The 18,464-nt window shown below is 49.0% G+C and overlaps 3 protein-coding genes across 3 annotated transcripts; 1 reads left to right on the top strand and 2 right to left on the bottom strand.

Moving 5' to 3' along the window:
- Positions 1–246: 246 nt before the first annotated feature.
- Positions 247–2,196, bottom strand: LOC120684409 (antimicrobial peptides-like). The gene has a single exon (XM_039966276.1). It carries the CDS (start codon positions 2,108–2,110, stop codon positions 653–655), a length of 1,458 nt encoding a protein of 485 aa, XP_039822210.1. The 5' UTR covers positions 2,111–2,196; the 3' UTR covers positions 247–652.
- A 9,539-nt stretch (positions 2,197–11,735) lies between these two features.
- On the top strand, positions 11,736–16,485 carry LOC120685987 (pentatricopeptide repeat-containing protein At4g14820-like). The gene is made up of 4 exons (XM_039968136.1): positions 11,736–12,178; positions 13,104–14,483; positions 14,575–14,665; positions 15,047–16,485. Exons 1-2 carry the CDS (start codon positions 11,736–11,738, stop codon positions 14,401–14,403), a joined length of 1,743 nt encoding a protein of 580 aa, XP_039824070.1. The 3' UTR covers positions 14,404–14,483; positions 14,575–14,665; positions 15,047–16,485.
- Positions 15,200–17,449, bottom strand: LOC120685070 (non-specific lipid-transfer protein C6-like). Its single transcript, XM_039966912.1, has 3 exons — positions 17,128–17,449; positions 16,889–16,987; positions 15,200–15,480 (listed from the first exon to the last, which is right to left on the bottom strand). Exons 1-3 carry the CDS (start codon positions 17,447–17,449, stop codon positions 15,200–15,202), a joined length of 702 nt encoding a protein of 233 aa, XP_039822846.1.
- Positions 17,450–18,464: the final 1,015 nt, after the last annotated feature.

Here is an 18,464-nt window from a genome sequence, read left to right as displayed (position 1 = left end):
GGTAACCGGATATTCACGGCACACAACACACGGACCCGGTTAGATGAATTTTCATAACCCAAGATCGCCACCGTACGTCGCTGATCGGATGCGCCTGCGCGTCGATTGAGAGATATCCAATATTTCAGGCGATTGACGGCGAGCAAATCTGATATTTTTTACAACCGCGGATGACACTTGATAAGTTGAAACGATCCAATTTTCAATTTTTCACAGTAAACAAGAATTTAAAAAAGGCAACCACAATTTTTTTTTTTGCAAACGTTGTCGCTTTATTTAACAACACACATCTCACTTACATAGCCTCTCAACCAGGAGCTCAAGAAGCAAACTTAAGGCAAACAGTGTCACCAGATAGCAGGTCCCACACGCATCCACGTATTTACATCATCACATACGGTACACGACAGCTCTCTCGTCGTACAGCCGTCGCCACGTATGCATCCACCGCTCTTTATTCCTCTACGCCTCCACGTACGGGTGACGTAACATCTACGCGTGCGCATACACAGGTGTGTATACGGGCGAGGAGCGGTAGTACTCGGTCGACGTGTAGGGTCCACCTACCTGCAGGCCGGCCACGTGTGCGGCCGGCGCCGTGACACGTGTCGTGCGCCCTTTATTTTATTCGCTGCGCACCACGCCATGCGCGTCACACCACCTGGAGGACGGCGCCGGCCACCGTCTCCCAGCTGCCGCCGCCGCCGCCGCCGTGGCGGCCGCGGCACTCGCGCATGCACCGCTGCTTGCTGTCGTAGTCGCGGTGGTGCTGGCACTGCTGCCTGCAGCTGCGGTCGTCGTTGTCCTGCTCCTTGTCGGCGACGGCGGCGTCGCGGCGGCGGCTGCAGCCCTCCTCGCGCTCGCACCGGCGCACGCACCGCCGCCGCCTCTCCCGGTCGCCCTGGTGCTGCTGGCACCTCATCTCGCACCGGTCGCTGCAGTAGCTGTCTTCCTGCTGCTCGTCGGCGCCGTCGCGGCGGCGGCACTCGCGCATGCACTGCTGCCTCCTGTCGTAGTCGCGATGGTGCTGGCACTGCTGCCTGCAGCTGCGGTCGTCGTTGCCCTCCTCCTCGTCGGCGACGGCGACGGCGTCGCGGCGGCGGCATCCCTCCTCGCGCTCGCACCGGCGCACGCACCGCCTCTGCGTCTCCCGGCCGCCGTGGTGCTGGCACCTCTCCTCGCAGCGGTCGGTGCAGTAGCTGTCCTGCTCGTCGGCGTCGCCGCGGCCCTCCTCCTGCCGCTCCTCGCGCTGGCACTTCTCCATGCACCGGAGCCTCGCTGGCCAGTCGCTGTAGCGCTGGCACTTCTTCTGGCACCGGTCCCCGCGGCTGCTGTCCTCGTCGGAGCCGCTGCCGCCGCTGCCCTCCTCCTGCTCCCGGCGCTCGCACGCCTCGACGCAGCGCCGCCTGCTGCCCTGGTCGCTGTGGCGCTCGCACTGCGTCCTGCAGCTGCAGGCGCACCGGTTGCCGTCCTCCCCCTCCTGCTCCCGGCGGCGCTCGCAGGCCTCGACGCAGCGCCGCCTGCTACCCTGATCCTGGTGGCGCTCGCACTGCGTCCTGCAGCTGCAGGGGCACCGGTCGCTGTCGTCCTCGGCGGCCCCCTGCTCCCGGCGGCGGCACTCCATGAGGCAGCGCTGCTTCTCCCGCCAGTCCCCGGCGTGGCGGCGCTCGCACCGCTCCCGGCACTCGCGCCCTCCCTCCTTCTCCTCCTCATCCTCCCCCGCGGCGCCGCGGCGGCGGCACCGGCTCACGCACTCGGGCACCCGCCACGGCTGGTCCTCGTAGCGGCTCGCGCACTTGCGCCGGCACTCGCCCCTCCCGGAGGCGAGCGCGCCCGCGTCCTCGTCCTCGTCCTCCTCCCGCTCGCCTTGGCGGTGCCGCTCCCGGCACTCGCGCTCGCACTCCGCCCGCCGCCGCGCGTCCTGCCCGTACTGCCACCGGCACCCCTTCCTGCACCACCGCAGGTCCTCCTTCGGGTCCCGGTCGACCGCCGCCGCCACCTCCGCCGCAGCCACGTCCTTCTCCGCGCCGGCCGTCGCCGCCGCGGCGACGACCAGCACCCCGGCGACGAGGAGCAGCGCCCACCACGCGCCCCCGCTACCCTTCCCCATGGCCGCCGCCGCCCTAGCTACTACTCCCCGAGAGGTCGCTCTAGCTACTGCCACCAGCGCGTACGAGGAGGGCGCGATGGAGGACGGTGGAGATGAGATGGGTGCGGTTGCCATGGACGAGCAGCAAGCATTTATGCGCGCGCCGCGCCGGGGAAGTGACGGGGGGGGGGGGGGGGGCGACTACGCCGCGCATGCGGCCCGAGCGGGACGTGGCGCGACGCCGGGGGCGTGGGCGTGGGCGTGGTGTGGCGCGGCGCGGCGCGGCCACGTCGACCGCGCGCGGGGCCGGCGGAGGGGGGAGGGTTCGGTGTCTCTCGATCGGCGGGTAGCACCGTGTGTGCGGTGTGGCTGGCCACGCAGTGAGCTGTGAGCTGAGTGGGCTTGCGTCGGCGGCGGCCGAGGTGGCGGGGCGCGGCGGTGGCGCGCCGCAAGGGGCGGGCTCCACGTGACGCGGGGGGGTGGGTGGGGGGAGGGCTGGGGACTTGGAGCGTTCGCAGGTTGCCGGGCAGGGGAGTAGGTGGGAGGGCGTCGTCGTGTCCCCATGGATGATGATCATGGGAGCAGCAGGGAAGCGGATGAGCATGGCCTGGCCTGACGGCATCGGGACTGCGGCCGTTCCGTCCTACACGTATGCAACACATGCATATCTACAATGCATGCAAGCAGGACTTGTTTGATTTGGCAACAAAACTAGCGCACACGTTTTTCGAGAAGAGAATCTTACATGCATAAAATATTAAATGAAGTCTATTTGCAAAAAAATTTTAGAGATGTGTGTAAATTTTCGCGACGAATCTAATGATGGTAATTAATCGATGATTAGTTACAGTGATGCTAAAGTAAGCATCCTATAATCGCGTGGTCAAAGACCTCATTAGATTCTTCAGGGTCACTAGCGCAGGGTTCTGAAGTTGATTTTGTAAACTGACTTTATTTGACACCGTAATTAGTGGTCAAAGTTATTAAGGCCACAGCCACACACCAACCTCAGTCTCGATTGCTATTCAGACTTTCAGAAAAGCTTGCATTGCGCTCCAAAGATCTCTGTTCAAATTAATTTAAGCTTCCGGAGGCTGGATGCATGCAAAACTCTAGCCACGAATGCCCTAAAGAAACTCTAGCCATAAATTTTTAAGTTCTTGCATGCAGTGGCGGATCCAGAAATGATGCACAGAGGTCGAATGCTAAGCAGTGTTAAGGCTTAAGTTTTCGCTAGCATACCGCTTCACTACCGAACTTCCTTTCTTTGCCGAATGCCAGTTACACTTGGCAAAGGCTTTGCAGAGTGTAACACTCCACAAAGAGGACTCGACAAAGGGTTTGCCGAGAGCGAACCGCACTCGGCAAAATTGCCACGTGGGGACGGCGGGTGACGGCGCGTTTGCCGAGTGCGGGCCCATCGGCACTCGGCAAAGATAAACGCCGTCAGCCACCCTAACGGCCGGCGCACGGCGGGCGCGCGTGCTGGGCACATGCGCGGCCTTTTGCCGAGTGCGGGCCCATCGGCACTCGGCAACGTTCTTTGCCGAGTGCGCGGCCTTTGCCGAGTGCCGTTCTTTGCCGAGGGCCAGCACTCGGCAACGTTTGGGCATGCCGTGTGCCAAAGGTTTGTCGAGTGCTGCGCCTTAGGCACTCGGCAAAGCGGCTCTTTGCCGAGTGCCCGCGGTCTGGCACTCGGCAAAGCCTGAGACACTCGGCAATTATGCGTTTTTCGGTAGTGCTTAATCAACCAAATAAAGAAGATTGGGCTAGTTCTAGCCACCATTTACATTAAATTGAGATTGGTTCAATTTGTTTACCTTGCTTAGGGATCATAGGGAATGTTTGGATCTGCTAAAATATAGAGATGCTAAAGTTTAGCTCTAGATAGGCTAATGTGGCTAAACATGAGATAATGAGAGGCACTCGACGGCTAATAGATTATGACTAGTTAGTCATTATCTGTTTAATTAGATGGATAGTTAGTTCATATTTAAGCTGACTATTTGATATGTAAATAAGTGGACTAAAGTTTAGCACTAAGATCCAAACACACTTATGCATAAAACCAGCCAACCAGAACCTGATTTACTGCTCCCGCAAGCTGCAGCCTGTTTAGACGGTTGTGCTGCTGGACGGCCGGATTACCGACGCTGCGCGAGGATTAGGAAAGCGAAGATGGGCTCGGCACGGAACGGAGGAGTCGAGGATACAAAATATGGCTGGTTGCTGAGGAAAATTGCGCTAATATGCCATAGTGGAAGATCAGTTTCAACTGTATAGTTTTATTGCACCGTTACTAATTAAGATTATAAACTGGGTAACTGAGCCAGATATGTGCTATGGGAGTGAAACTACAATCACACCCTTTATTTTGTTCGCGAATATGTCTGAGCACGTATTCATTAAGAGGAACGACCATTACAAATATTAATGGGCAAAAGCTACTAAGGCGGAAACAAGCGCCACCAAGCGAGTGGCGGACGATAACAACAAACAAAAGACAGCAAGAACAATAGGGAGGAGACTGCAAAGGTCTACAACCTAACAAAGGTGGCAAAGCATGACCCGACCAACCAATCACGGCAGCAAAGCATCCACCCGAAGCAAACTTCAACCACAATAGAAGATCAGTTTCAACTTTCAACTGTATAGTTTTATTGCATTGTTACTAATTAAGACTGTGAACTTGGTAACTGAGCTGGATATGTGCCATGGGAGTGAAACTACAATCACACCCTATGAAACTCCCCCTTCTCTTACCTCAAAATGATCCTACCAGATCAGCAAATTTGCTGATGTGGCATAGTATTTAATGCCCATAAAACTCCTCATTGACATCCACTGAGGCCAGTCTCAGTATAGAGAGTGTAATCGTACATTTACAAAAACTGAGAACTTGGTAACTGTGCTAGAGGATGACACTCCCCACTTATCCCATGAAACTTCTCCTCCTCATTCCTCATAAATAATTCTGTCAGGTCAACAAATTTACTGATGTAGCATGATATTTAATGCTCATCATATCAAACTCCAATTAAGATTGGCTTGAGATTTGCCTTGTAAGAATTTTATGAGCATTAAATTTTATGCCATATGGTCGAAGATTGAGAACTTAGTGGATAGTATGCATAGTTTCATTTTATAGTTACCAAGTTTGAGAATTTATAACATATTATTGGTTATTTTGAAGGAATAAGAACTTAGTACACATTTTCCGTAAAGAAATCGGTGTGAGCTAAAGTTTGATCTTTTAGTTGGAAATTCCTATTTATTTAGACGAATATATTACTCTTTTGTTAACTAGAGGTGACAAATTTTATTTAACATATCTTGTTGACTCAAATTTGTCGGTGCAAATGTGTATACAATATATGCCGCATAATGATGGTTTACAAAACCGTCCTATACACAGAGCAAAAAATTAGTGGAAAATTGAGCCATTTGTTGGCGAAGTACTAGCGAAGGCTGCTGGTGGTTTGGGCCTGAATCTATGGTCTTTGGGCCTCGTGACCACCTGGTTGAGCGGTTTTTTTATTTTTTTATTTTTTATTTTCGTTTTTTATAAAAATATATTTTCGATTTTGAAATTTACAGAAATATACACCGGCCGCCCAGCTGCCGGGCGGCCGGGACTTGGCCGCCCGGCAGGGGCTTTGTGCAAAAGTTTTTGCTCAAATAATTGCACGTAGGTCCCTGGGGGGCGGCCACCCGACAGCTGGGCGGCCGGCTCTCCCACCCTTATATAAGGGTTGGCTGGTCCCCCCACCCCTCATTTGCATCACTAAAATTCCAGAAACCAAGAAAAAAGAGAGAGGGAGGGAGAGAGGCGAAGCCCTGCCGGATTTTCGAGCCGGCGACTGCAGGTAACCAAAATTCTTCTACGCTTTACAAATAGCATGATTGTGTGTCCAGATATGTCGAGCAATTATTTTTGTTGTAATTATTTTTGTTGAAACAGTAGATTAGCAATCAATTTAATATCATAATTGTGTGTCCAGATATGTCGAGCAAGCTTCGTTTTCAATTTCATTATGGTGACGGATATATTTCTCATGATGCGTATGGAGTAGATCTATCAGCTTTTGAACGAAGAGAGTGCGGAATAGATAAACCCATAGAGAGAAGTTTTGGTTCCATATGCAAATGGCTTCACGAGATATTCAATGTGAATCCAAAGACTCATTTCCTAACCATTCAGACTGTGACAAATTGGGGAACTGAAGGGGATTTCTGGGAGTTGATGCTTATAGCAAACACCGAAGAATGGCGGACTTATATACAAGCAGCTCTTGACCGCGGGTGGCCTCTTGCAATGCTAATTCAGATTCACCAGAAGGCAGCCCATTTCGGTGAAGGGTCAACAAGTACATCATCTCATATGAACCAAGCAGTGGAACAAGAAAATGAAGATCAGAAAATGCATGTCACAGAACCTGAGACGCAAGGTATAACTGATCAGGTAGGAGAAAAAGAAGATCAGAACGTGCATGTCATTCAACCTGAGCCGCAAGGTTTAGCTGATGAGGGGGAGCGGATACCTGGAATAGTGGAAGCTGTAACCAAGAGGCTCGAATAATGGAAGAATGTGGGGACTCATCAGACGATGAGGACTACCCTTTGCTAGGTGAATGGCGAGGCAAGGGTTTTGGAAATCCAGTGATACAAGATATTAGGAGTAATGAGTACGAATACAGAGAGAATGAGGTTGTGCATGGGGCAAAGTATCCTAGCATTGAAGCTGTGAAAGATGCTGTGAAGCTTTGGGCTATATCGTTGAGGAAGGAATTCAGAGTTGTGAAGTCTAGCAGCAAAGAATATGAGGTGAAGTGTGTCAATGGCGATTGTACATGGCGAGTACATGCCTACAAGGGCAAGTACAAGACACACTGGGAGTGTTCAATTGTTACACCACATACATGTAGATTAACTGCTGTTGCTCAAACTCACCGTAACATCACATCCACTTTCGTTGCCAAGAAGATGTATGGGGTGATTCTGGACAAAATTGATTATGAGCCAAAATTGATAATTAGGGACATCGACGACCGTTTTCAATACAAAATCAGCTATGCAAAGGCTTGGCGGCAAAACAAAAGGTGTTTGAGATGAGATTTGGCATATATGAGGCATCATATGATAACCTACCTCACATGCTGTCAGCAATTGTGCAGAGAAATCCTGGAAGCGCGGCTGATACCTACATTGTACCGAGTTTAGATGGGGGACCTGGGTTTCTGCTTCGTTCTTTCTTCTGCCTTGGTGCATGTGTGAGGGCATTTATGTATTGTCTTCCTGTTCTATGTATTGACGGCACATTCTTGACAGAAAGATATAAGGGGACCATACTGACAGCGATTGGAGTTGATTGCAATAAGCAGGTGGTTCCCATCGCCTTTGCTTTTGTTGAGAATGAGAACACAGAGAGCTGGTACTGGTTCTTTGAACGTGTGAAGATTCACGTTGTTGCTGGAAGGCCTAATGTTTGCCTCATCAGTGACAGATATGCTGGTCTTCTAGCAGCAATAAGGCAACTACATGAAGGAAGTCGAGGACAACCTCTTCTATGGCCAGATGTTGTGAGTAGGTGGTGCATAAGGCATATGTGTGCAAACTTTTATGAGCACTTCAAGAATAAGGAACTTATGAATTTGTTCAAGAGATTGTGTACTCAGAATCAGCAGCGGAAGTTTGATGCATTATAGCAAGTTCTAGATAACATGTGCGCCGAGCTGCTAAAGGAACATGCCTCAACCTCCAGCCGGAGACGTTCCGGCGGCGGACCTTTCACACAGTGGATTAAGGATGCACCTAAGGTGAAGTGGTCAACTCTATATGACACTGGTGGTCGTCGATATGGGATCGAGACAACCAACCACGCAGAGTGTTACAATATGGTAATGCGTCATGTTCGTGGATTTCCTCTAGTTGGCATAGTTGAATTCATAATGTACGGATGCACAAGGTACTTCAGAGAGCGGTACCAGGCAGCTGTTGTCTTATTTAATGATCCAGGTGTGATTTTTTGTAATAGGGTCACTAACTACATGAAAGAAAAGATTGAAAAAGCTCAATATCACAGAGTGGTCTCCATGGGCACAAAGGATCAAAGGTTTGAGGTTTCATGCAAGGACAGGACAGGGTAGGGTGTCCGCGGACAAAGGGTCGTTCAGGATTGCTTGATAACGCCGGAAGGCAAGGTTTTTTGCAGATGCAAGAAGCCACAGCTTCTTCACTTACCATGCTCCCATGTCATTGCGGCATGTTCAGAATCTGGGTTGGATCCTGGGGTTTTTGTTTCACAATATTACAGAAAAGAAACCGCTGTGCACACTTGGGGCCATGAGATATATGGCATAGGCAGTCTGGGATCATTCACTACACCAAATATCTCTCCAATGTACATTCCCAATCCAGATGCTAGGAGAGGGGTAGGTCGACGGCAGATACTTCGTATCCGTAACGGAATGGATGAGTCTGAGGCAGGAAAGAAGAAGAAAAGATGCAACCTGTGTGGAGCAGATGGTCACACTTACAAGAAGTGCCCTAAAATGCAAGAAGATAATGCTGGTGCTGAGGTTGGACCTTCTGGAAATCCCACCGATGAATTGCCTCCGGATTTTGGAGCCCGTCGCGTCTAGATTTCGTTATGTGTGCATATCTATTTGAACCAGATGTATGGATATGTATTCTGACCTGTATGTGATAATTACATTTCGTTATGTATGGATATGTATTTGCATCAGATTGTAGCGTGTAATATTACGAAAGTATTTGTGTAGTAAGATTTCTTGGTTGTAGTTCTAAATGTGTAGGTTGGTTCAATTATATTGCTCACTGAATGTAGTGTACTGAAAATAGAAGGGTAGTTACGAATCATAAATTTTCGGTTTGCAATACAGTTTTGTAAACAATGATACGATTACAAAGCATTGGCCTAAGGCGTTCGTACTACTAGATACTTGAACAATAAAAAGCATGGCATGTGCAACACGATAACTTTGTGTTGTGAATAAACCTAACATGCCTTAGGAAATGTAAAATGCCGGGATTACATGGTGGTGCTTTACTGAGTGCACCGGGGATATTTTCCCTTCCTAATAGCTTCAGACCCTGCTTCCTTAGCACGGCGGGCCCTCTCTCGCTTCCTCTCCCTATCAGCTTCACGTTCCTCTGCCTTCTGACGTTCCACTTCTGCAATCCTCTTCTGAATCTCTTCCTGGTTTTTCTTGCGCTTCTCCTCCATCTGTTCTTCATGCATCATTCGTTGCCACCTTTGTGCAGCCCACCTTGCTTGACGCTCCACGTGGTCCTTATCCTGCTGAGATTGCTCGGTGTCTAACCACTGCACGAAATCACATAGAGGCGATGGAGTCTTTCCCCAAATCATGTTAGAAGTCATTACTAGATCTGAAAGTGACAAACTCTGATAGTGTTTTGTAGTACCTTTGCTCGATCCTTGCCGTAATGCTTGGGCGGGTCGTACTCGTAATTCTCGCACATGAAGAATCTCTTGCCAAAGTCGTCCCCCAAAACCCTTGATTTTATTAATTTGCACAAGGATCCGCAAAAACATATAGGCACTTGGACTCCTTGGGGGACTGTTTCCGTCACCTTATTCCATAGAATATAGGTGGATCCTGAGGATGCCATGGTGTTGAGCCATGGCAATCACAAGTGAGTAATAAGATTGCTAATATACTATATCAACGCTAATCATTATCAGTAACTACACCTAAATGTACAACTAACCACTCATAATAATAATTAAACTGATTGCTAAACTATTTTCTAACATTTTCTATAATTTTCTATAATTTTCTAACATTTTCTAAATTTTTTTAATGTTATCTTCCAATTTTTAAGACTTTCTAATACTTCTCTGACAATTTTCTAGTACTTTCTAATACTTAATCTAACACTAAATGTACTGTATCAACGCTAATCATTACAAGTAACTGCACCTAAATGTATCACTAATCACTCCTAACAATAATTAAATTGATTGCTAATCTACTGTTTCAACAAAAATAATTACAACATAATCTATTTCTAAAGCGTAGAAGAATTTTGGTTACCTGCAGTCGTCGGCTCGAAAATCCGGCAGGGCTTCGCCGCTCTCCCTCCCTCCCTCTTTTTTCTTGGTTTCTAAAATTTTAGTGATGTAAATGAGGGGCGGGGGACCAGCCAACCCTTATATAAGGGTGGGAGAGCCGGTCGCCCAGCTGCCGGGCGGCCAGGGAGGCCGGCCGCCCCGCTGCCGGGCGGCCGGCCCCCAGGGACCTACGTGCAATTATTTGAGCAAAAACTTTTGCACAAAAGCCCATGCCGCCCCGCTGCCGGGCGGCCAGGTCCCGGCCGCCCGGCAGCTGGGCGGCCGGGGCATATTCCTGTAAATTTCCAATTCGAAAATATATGTTTGTAAAAAACGAAAATAAAAAATATAAAAATAAAAAACCGCACGTGGTTGAGGCCTGATTTACTCATGGGCATGTCCGGCTCGTCCCATACGTTCGACTGTCCCAAGTTTGAACCTGAGGTTATTGGCGCCATCCCTGCAGACGCTCAACGACTCACGACGTCACGATTCTCAGTATCTGCCCTGCCTTGCTTAACGCACCTCTAATTTTTCTCTCCTTTTTCTGAACGATCGTATTCCTTAGCTATCGCTAAAAATTGCAATCTTAAAACAAAAACAACGCAATTAGGTTCATAGGTTGCATGCAGTTTCTCTTATTAGATTCGAACGATCTCATACTGAAACTATCGAATCCCGAGTTCCCCATTGAGTTTCAACTTAGCGAGGTGCATGGCATCCTTATGTTGATCTAGCCATACTAATCTGCTCACGGTAGTTGACTGTATGCCATACTGACTCATCTACAACAAATTCGAGTTTCACTAAATTTTTTAAGATGTCAACACAAGGATCTAATTTATTTCTAGGGTCAGGGTTTTTTAGTGGGCCCACTTGTAGATTAGACAATACTAGTCCACACCAAGTGATGACTGTAATATTAAGTCATCTCTAGCCAAATTTCAATTAATTTTGATAAAATTTTATAGGGTGAATCTGACCCGAGATTTCAGTTTTAGGATCCAACTGTCTATATGGATCCACATACGTAGATCATCCAGAGTCATCTCCAATAATCTTCGGTTAATCTTGTCGAAGTTTTAAATGCAAACTCGAGGTTTTGGATGTGAACATATAAATCTAGCCATGCTACTATATCCAGAAGATCACAAATTAACTTAGTATCATACTGAGTTATCACTAACAAATTCTGATCAATTTTATTAAAATTTTAATGTGTGAACATGAGGTTTTAATTCTAAGACACGGCTATTGGCTTGGGCCTATGCGTAATCATACTAATTTATTATTGATCTCTCGGATGGACGTGGACTTAAATGAATTGGATTCAACATTAGCATTTCCCGTTGGGTTTAGATTGACTTTGAATTTATTTTTTTGAATTTAATTTGGACTTCTCTTCTTGATTTGGAAATCAAATTCTCGATGCATCACCATTACCACCTCTCATCAAAGGCTAATGAATCTCGGCCATCCAGACCTGAGACCTCCCATCAGACGGCTCAAATAAACGCTAGCAGCCCAACACGCCCTCCCAAAAGTCGCCACATGGAAACGCGCGCGCGGCACCACCACCACCACCTGCGCCAGCTCCACGCCGCCCTCCTCCGCCGCGGCCACCCCATCCCGGCGTCGCCGGCGGCCCACCCGCACCCCGACCGCGCCCACCTCGTCGCCATCCGCGCCGCCGCCGCCTCCACTCCGCGCCTCGCCCTCGCGGCCTGCGCGTGCCTCCGCCGCGCGGGCCTGCCCCCGCCGGGGCCCCGCGCGCTCCCCGCCCTGCTCCGCTCCGCGGCTCGCTGCGACGGTGCTGGCGCGTACGTGGGGGGCGCGCACGCGGCGGCCGTCAGGGTCGGGGCGCTGGGCGACGGGTTCGTCGGGACCGCGCTGGTGGGGGCTTACGCGGCGTGCGGGCGCGTGGGGGACGCAAGGAGGGTGTTCGACGGAATGGCCGTGCGGGACGTCGTCGCCTGGGGCGTCATGCTTGATAGGTATCGTGCTTAGATCCATCATGTTTGTTTGTGCGGTTGTTTTTGAGACCAAAGGTGGATTCTTTCTTTTGGTCGTTCCGCTCGATGCACTTGTGGCGCGGTTTAGCATCGTCTGTGTTCTGCATGAAAAAATGTTGCACGGGTGAAAAATGGAATAACTTGTGGTTGTGTGCGACAAGTTTTATATTTTCTCCCACTGCTTGCCAAGAGTTTAGCATTAGAGGAAGGGGCAACTAGCATATTCTAAGGTTTGGAACACATTCGATCGGATCAGCCACAAGTTGGAAAATGTAGCCAGGACCTGACTTCGCAGTAACATAGTGCCTCAAATCATTATGAAAGCTGCATTAGTTGTTAACTTTTTCTATGTTTTTTTAACATAACTCGATAACTTGCAAGGTGATGCAATTGAATGACCTTCTAAGAAAACAGAATACACTTTGTGCATTATCCACATGAGTTATATGCTTCAGGAACTGCATATTGTGATTGAATATTTATTTTGTATTTTTATTAAAAGATCTCTGTTTATCATGCATGAACTCTGGGTACTTTCAGAGAGCATAATTCCTTGCCAGGGTTTTGAATTTCGTTTGTTAAAAAATTTCGGACATGGCCGAAATCACCGAATTTCGCGAAATTTCGGCCGAAATTCATTTTTAGACTATTTTTAAAATACTTTAAAATATATTTAAATTATTATTTCCGAAAATTTCAAATTTCGGAGGGGGGGGGGCGAAATCACCGAATTTCGCGAAATTTCGCCGAAATTTTGAACACTGTTCCTTGCAATGCAACCATCTTTCACATAGTGCACAAAAAATAAATCAAGTAATAATCCATTTTGTTTTCCATTTTGGATGCCACTTGGCGATTGCACGTTTCACTGCGAACTGCTATAGACCTATCTAATATCATTTGACAGTTATTGTCAGACTCAGAACTACAAAGCAGCTTTGCTTCTGTTTGCTGAGATGAAGAGGTCTGGAGTTGTTCCTGACCAATTGATCCTTGCTAGTGCTCTATCAGCTTGTGGGAATATAAAACATTTCAGAACTGGGAAAGCCATCCACTCATACATGTTGGTGTCAGACATTTTTCTTAATGCTCACCTCAGTAGTGCTCTCATAAACTTGTATGCTAGCTGTGCCAAAATGGATATGGCTGAAAAGCTATACAATGGGATGCCGAGGAAGGACTTAGTATCATCAACTGCCATGGTTTTTGGATATGCCAAGAACAGAAAAGTTGAGGTTGCTCGCTCTATATTCAATGGAATGCCAGAGAAGGACGTGGTGTCTTGGAGTGCCATGATAGCAGGATATGCTGAAAGTAACCAACCTAACGAAGCATTGAGTTTATTCAGTGATATGCATGAGCATGGTATCATGCCTGATGAAGTTACTGTGTTAAGTGCAATATCTGCATGTGCCAATTTAGGTTCCCTTGATAAAGCCATGTGGATCCACTCCTTCACCGAGAATAACGGATTGACTAAGACATTACGCGTTTGCAATGCTCTTATTGATATGTTCGCCAAATGTGGGGGTATAACTCGTGCCTTGAATATCTTCAATGAAATACCTCACAAGAATGTTATCACCTGGACAAGTATGATTGCTGCTTTTGCTATGCATGGCGATGGAAAATCCGCCTTGGTTCTGTTTGAGCAGATGAAAAAGGAAGGTGTTGAGCCCAATAAAGTGACGTTTCTTAATTTACTTTATGCTTGCTGTCATGCTGGTCTAGTTCATGAAGGTCGTTCGATGTTTAGATGTATGGTTCAAGAATACAGGATTGAACCCAACCATGAGCACTATGGTTGTATGGTAGATCTTCTGGGAAGAGCTAAACTTTTGCAAGAAGCAGTTGATCTCATAGAGTCAATGCACTTAGGGCCCAATGTGGCTATCTGGGGCTCTCTGTTAGCAGCATGCTGGATGCATGGCGATCTTAAGCTTGGCACATTTGCTGCAAAGAAAGTTTTGGAGTTGGATCCCAATCATGATGGAGCATCTGTGCTTTTATCGAAGATATATGCAAAATCTGGAAGTTGGAATGATGCTGAGGAGGTGAGGGGAGGAATGAAACTCCATGGGGTCTCAAAAGAAACAGGCTCCAGTTGGATGGTGCTGAATGATCCTAATCACGAGTTTGCAGCTGGAGGTGGGAAACATCCAGAAAGTGATAAGATCCTTCTGAAGCTCGATGGGAAAGCAAGTTGATTTGTGAGGTGACAATATTAGAGAAAATGTTCTGCTACACAGCGAGAGCCTTGTGATTTCTTTCAGCCTGGTAATTTCAGGTATGGGATATTGCTTCTTGGCAATGAGTAGCACAATTTTGCAACGAGAAAGTCGTTTGTAATTTGAAATTTTGGTTGTGATTTGCTACAGGAAGGAAGCTTCCGATGACATGGTACCCCCAGGACTACCTGTACAAGGCGCCGATGACGAACATGGCGATGCGTGCCAACCTGGCGAGCAGGTATCCTGGCCGGACCTACCGCTTCTGTGTGGGCTCGATGATCCTCCTGTTCAGGCATGAGCTCAGCTACACCCAGCCAGGCCATCACCCGGCCGGTCCCCCCTTGCCTCTGGAGGCCGGAAACGGGCAGCTGCAGGGCCGTGGCCATGGCTAGATGCAAGCAGGCCGACGGCAGGTTCAGGCGCGCCATGGGGTACGATGTCAATGTCTCCGACGCACTCCGGATTTCTGTGACTGAGCTCATGCCCAAACGGGACGATCGTCGAGCCCGAATCCTGAATTCCCTTAACTCGGTACCATTTCCTGAACATCTGAACAAGAACCACGAATCTCTTGCTGCAAGTTACACTAACGCATAGATGACGTTCTGTTCTCTTGCAGTAACCGGCTGAAGCGTCGCGCTACCACTTCAGTCTCTCCAATGGTGGCCGCAGCTGGGGTTGCAGCAGATGAAGAAGAGTGCCATGCCTATGCCTTCCTTACCCCTCGCCATCGCCTGCCAACGATCCAAGCATGGTGTTGGTGGCTGTCAAGTCAGGCATGGACTCCGAAACTTTGAACCAACTGAAGAAGATAGGCATCAGACATGGTGTTGACCTGGAAGAAGACGGCCTTGGTGTGGGGCAGCATGGGGTCGGAGGCGACATCCTCGAAGAGCACCTGAGTGAACTCACCGGAGGCGTGGTCCACTACGTTCGAAATCGCTGTTGGAGTCGGAGGACACCTCCTGCAGAGAGCAGAGTTTCTGACAGGGCTCTTGCAAGGACATGACAAATTAAGAACAAGTTCAGAGTGACTGCTCAGATGCTCTGGACCTAAAACAATGTAGTTTTACAGAACATGAAAGATAATCTCAAATCTTTGAGCAGATAATGGATTAAGGGAAGGTGAATATGGATGGAGAATCAGATAACCTGATGGTCACAGTTCCTGCAGGCATAGAGAAGCACCTTGTTCTCCCTGTCCTCCTTGGGATACAGTATGTTGTTGCTGCATGCATGCACCCACTAAAAAATAGAGAGTTTGTTCTTGATCAAATCACCTACAACAAGAACAACAACAACATAGCCTTTTATCCCAAGCGAGTTGGGGTAGGCATCATGATCAAATCACCTCTTGGGAAAAAAACCAATCAAGAAAGGCGTTAACTGGCTGAGCATATGAATCAATCGACAATCAATCAGCTCACCATTCCTGGCAGAACTTCATGGTGGAACCTGGTGGAAGAGGAAAAAAGGGGCTGGAGAGGCAGCTTGTCGTGTCGTCGCATCAGGTGATTTTGTGTGGGGAGTTTTTGGTCTATCGCTTTCCGGGATTAGAGCACGCCCTGGTCGATTGATCCATTCTAACCACGAGAAGAAGCAACCTTGAACCTTTGCTTCTACTGTGACAGCTACCACTTCAGCATACTCAGGGTCTAATCTGCAGAGCTGAATTCAGCAAGGAGGTTCAGAGAAAGAACCAACGAGATGAATCCCGTCTCTGCAGTAGTTACTTAATCAGTTCGATGAAGCTTATTCTGGCTTTCCAGCCCGGGACTTCTGCCAAGTGCCTGAAATCTTGTGGATCGAGTTGGCCTATGAGCTGGGAAGGCTCTGACACAATGTTCTTGTTTCTGAGTCAGATGCATGGACTACGAGCGGTGCTGAATGACACAGGCATGGCTTCAAGTCTTCAACAGGTCGGGTTAGGAACAAAAGTTCAGCAGCAGAATTCGTGCTGTGTACTGTACGCATAAACTTGAGGTTTGGTCACGCGATGCGTGAGTTGCTCTGTAAATTACACCTAGTTGAGATTCTGATCAGTTTTTACCTCACTTATATCTCCTGAAACTACAGGGCCGATTTTCGCATATCACATTATCACATGACACATAAGGCACAAAAAAAATTAATTACATGCAGCCAGCATGGTTATTACTAGCCCCTTCCAATCAACCTGTAATAATTACACCCCTTAACAATGTTATTACGGCTCAAACTAGAGGGCGGACGACAACAGGAACGCGACGCCGACCAACAGCAAGATCAGCGATGCTGACTCATCACTCGTTCCGGAGGTTGGCGCCGGTGGTGGCGGCGACGGAGAGGTGAACGGCGGCGGCGCCTCCGAGGACCCTGCGGCAATGCCACGACCAGTTTCAGCAGGAGCAACTAGACCAATCTTTACGGGCGAATCGACGCAACGGCCGATCTCGGTGGCGGTAGATCGGTGATGAGTTACCTGAAGACGGCTGCGCCGTCGGAGAGGCGCCGGCGCTGGCGCTGGCGCCGTCGGTGACCGGAGGCCGCGGCCCGTATGGAGGGAGCACCAGCCCTTGCACTGCAACACAGAGAACCGACAGATCGTCGAGCAGTCAGAGAACGCTCTCAGGTTTCGTGCATCGCGGAGAGGCCGGAGGTGAAGACGACGAGAGGGGACGTAGATCGTGGGCGGCGGCGGTGGCGCCGGGGGCTACTTACTGTTGCAGAGCTCGATGGGCGGGTCGGCCTGGCCGCAGCCGGCGGGGATCCGGAGCGCGTCGGAGACGTTGACGTCGTACCCGGTGGCGCGCCCGAACGTGCCGTCGGCGACGTAGCAGAGGCAGAAGGGGTCGGCGTCGAAGGCGGCCTCGTACGCGGCGCAGCACGCGGGCGAGGGCGCCGCCGCGCCGCCGAACAAGAAGCTCCGGCACTCCGTCAGGCCGGCCAGCGAGTCGCTGCAGTACTCCTGCGCCACCGCCGCGGCGAGGAAGGCCGCCGCGGCGAGGAGGAAGAGGAGGGGGAGCTCGCGAGACGGCGCCATGGGATCGCCGCCGATGGTGTCCGTCCTAACTGGAGTCTTGGAGAGGCTACGCCGTGATGTCTCTTTGCATGGTATGATGCCGTGTCATGTCTTATTTATATAGTTAGGATCCTAGGGCTTTCAGATGATAGAGTCTTGTAGAAATAAGGGAGGGAGAGGAAAGATTTTGGTTTTAGATTTTGAAATGCAAAGACTCTGCGCCGTGCATGAAACATACACATCTAGTCTCGCCAATTTTCGCGTCTTTTTCGTCACGTCATTACCCGAAAGAGAGACCCTCCTTTGCAAAAGGTGCAAATATCATAATTTTTCAAATAAAAAAATATTCTCTTATTTCCAAGATGTAAGGTGTTCTAGTTTTATTCTAAGTCAATTTTTTTCTCTAAGGCCCTGTTTAGATCCCAAAACGCAAAATTTTTGTAAATCGCTTGCATGGTATACTAAATATAGTCGAAAAATAAATCGCATTACACAAATAGATTGTAAATCGCGAGACGAATCTGATGAGCCTAATTAGAATGTGGTTAGACACTAAATTACTACAGTAATGCTACAGTAAACATACTCTAATGATATATTAATTAGGCTCATTAGATTCGTCTCGTAGTTTACAGACGAGATATGTAATTAGTCTACATTTAATACTTCAAATGTTGAAGATTCTCTTGCAAAAATGTAAAAATACAAAATGCAAAATGAACTAAACAAGACCTAAATATAATTAAATCTATGAAACAATGCACGACCCTGATTTGTTGCACAGGAGTTAGGGGAGGTGGGATGCGCCTAGTTTGCCGTGTGCCCAAGAGAGCCTTTGCCGTCGGTCGTTTCTCGGGCACACGGTAAAGAGTTTGCCGTGTGCTATATTGACACATGACAAAAATAATTTTGAAAAAAATAAAAAAATCCAGCCACACCTTCCGCCACCGCCACCTCACGCGCGGCCCCGCTGCCACCTCCATCCTCGCCTCACCCTTTCTTTGTGCCGATGTGCTGCCCTGCCCCTCACCCTTGC

The sequence above is a fragment of the Panicum virgatum genome, chromosome 8N, assembly GCF_016808335.1.
Source record: "Panicum virgatum strain AP13 chromosome 8N, P.virgatum_v5, whole genome shotgun sequence".
Lineage (NCBI taxonomy): Eukaryota > Viridiplantae > Streptophyta > Magnoliopsida > Poales > Poaceae > Panicum > Panicum virgatum.
The sequence above is the reverse complement of the archived record's forward strand: the minus strand, read 5'-3'. Positions and strand labels throughout refer to the sequence as shown.

Coding starts and splice junctions, on each gene's coding strand:
- LOC120684409 (XM_039966276.1), bottom strand. CDS start 2,110: ATGGGGAAGGGTAGCGGGGGCGCGTGGTGGGCGCTGCTCCTCGTCGCC.
- LOC120685987 (XM_039968136.1), top strand. CDS start 11,736: ATGGAAACGCGCGCGCGGCACCACCACCACCACCTGCGCCAGCTCCAC. Junction 12,179..13,103: donor TGGGGCGTCATGCTTGATAG/GTATCGTGCTTA, acceptor ATCATTTGACAG/TTATTGTCAGACTCAGAACT.
- LOC120685070 (XM_039966912.1), bottom strand. CDS start 17,449: ATGGCGCCGTCTCGCGAGCTCCCCCTCCTCTTCCTCCTCGCCGCGGCG. Junction 16,988..17,127: donor GCCCATCGAGCTCTGCAACA/GTAAGTAGCCCC, acceptor TCTGTGTTGCAG/TGCAAGGGCTGGTGCTCCCT. Junction 15,481..16,888: donor GACGGCGCAGCCGTCTTCAG/GTAACTCATCAC, acceptor ACATTGTTTTAG/GTCCAGAGCATCTGAGCAGT.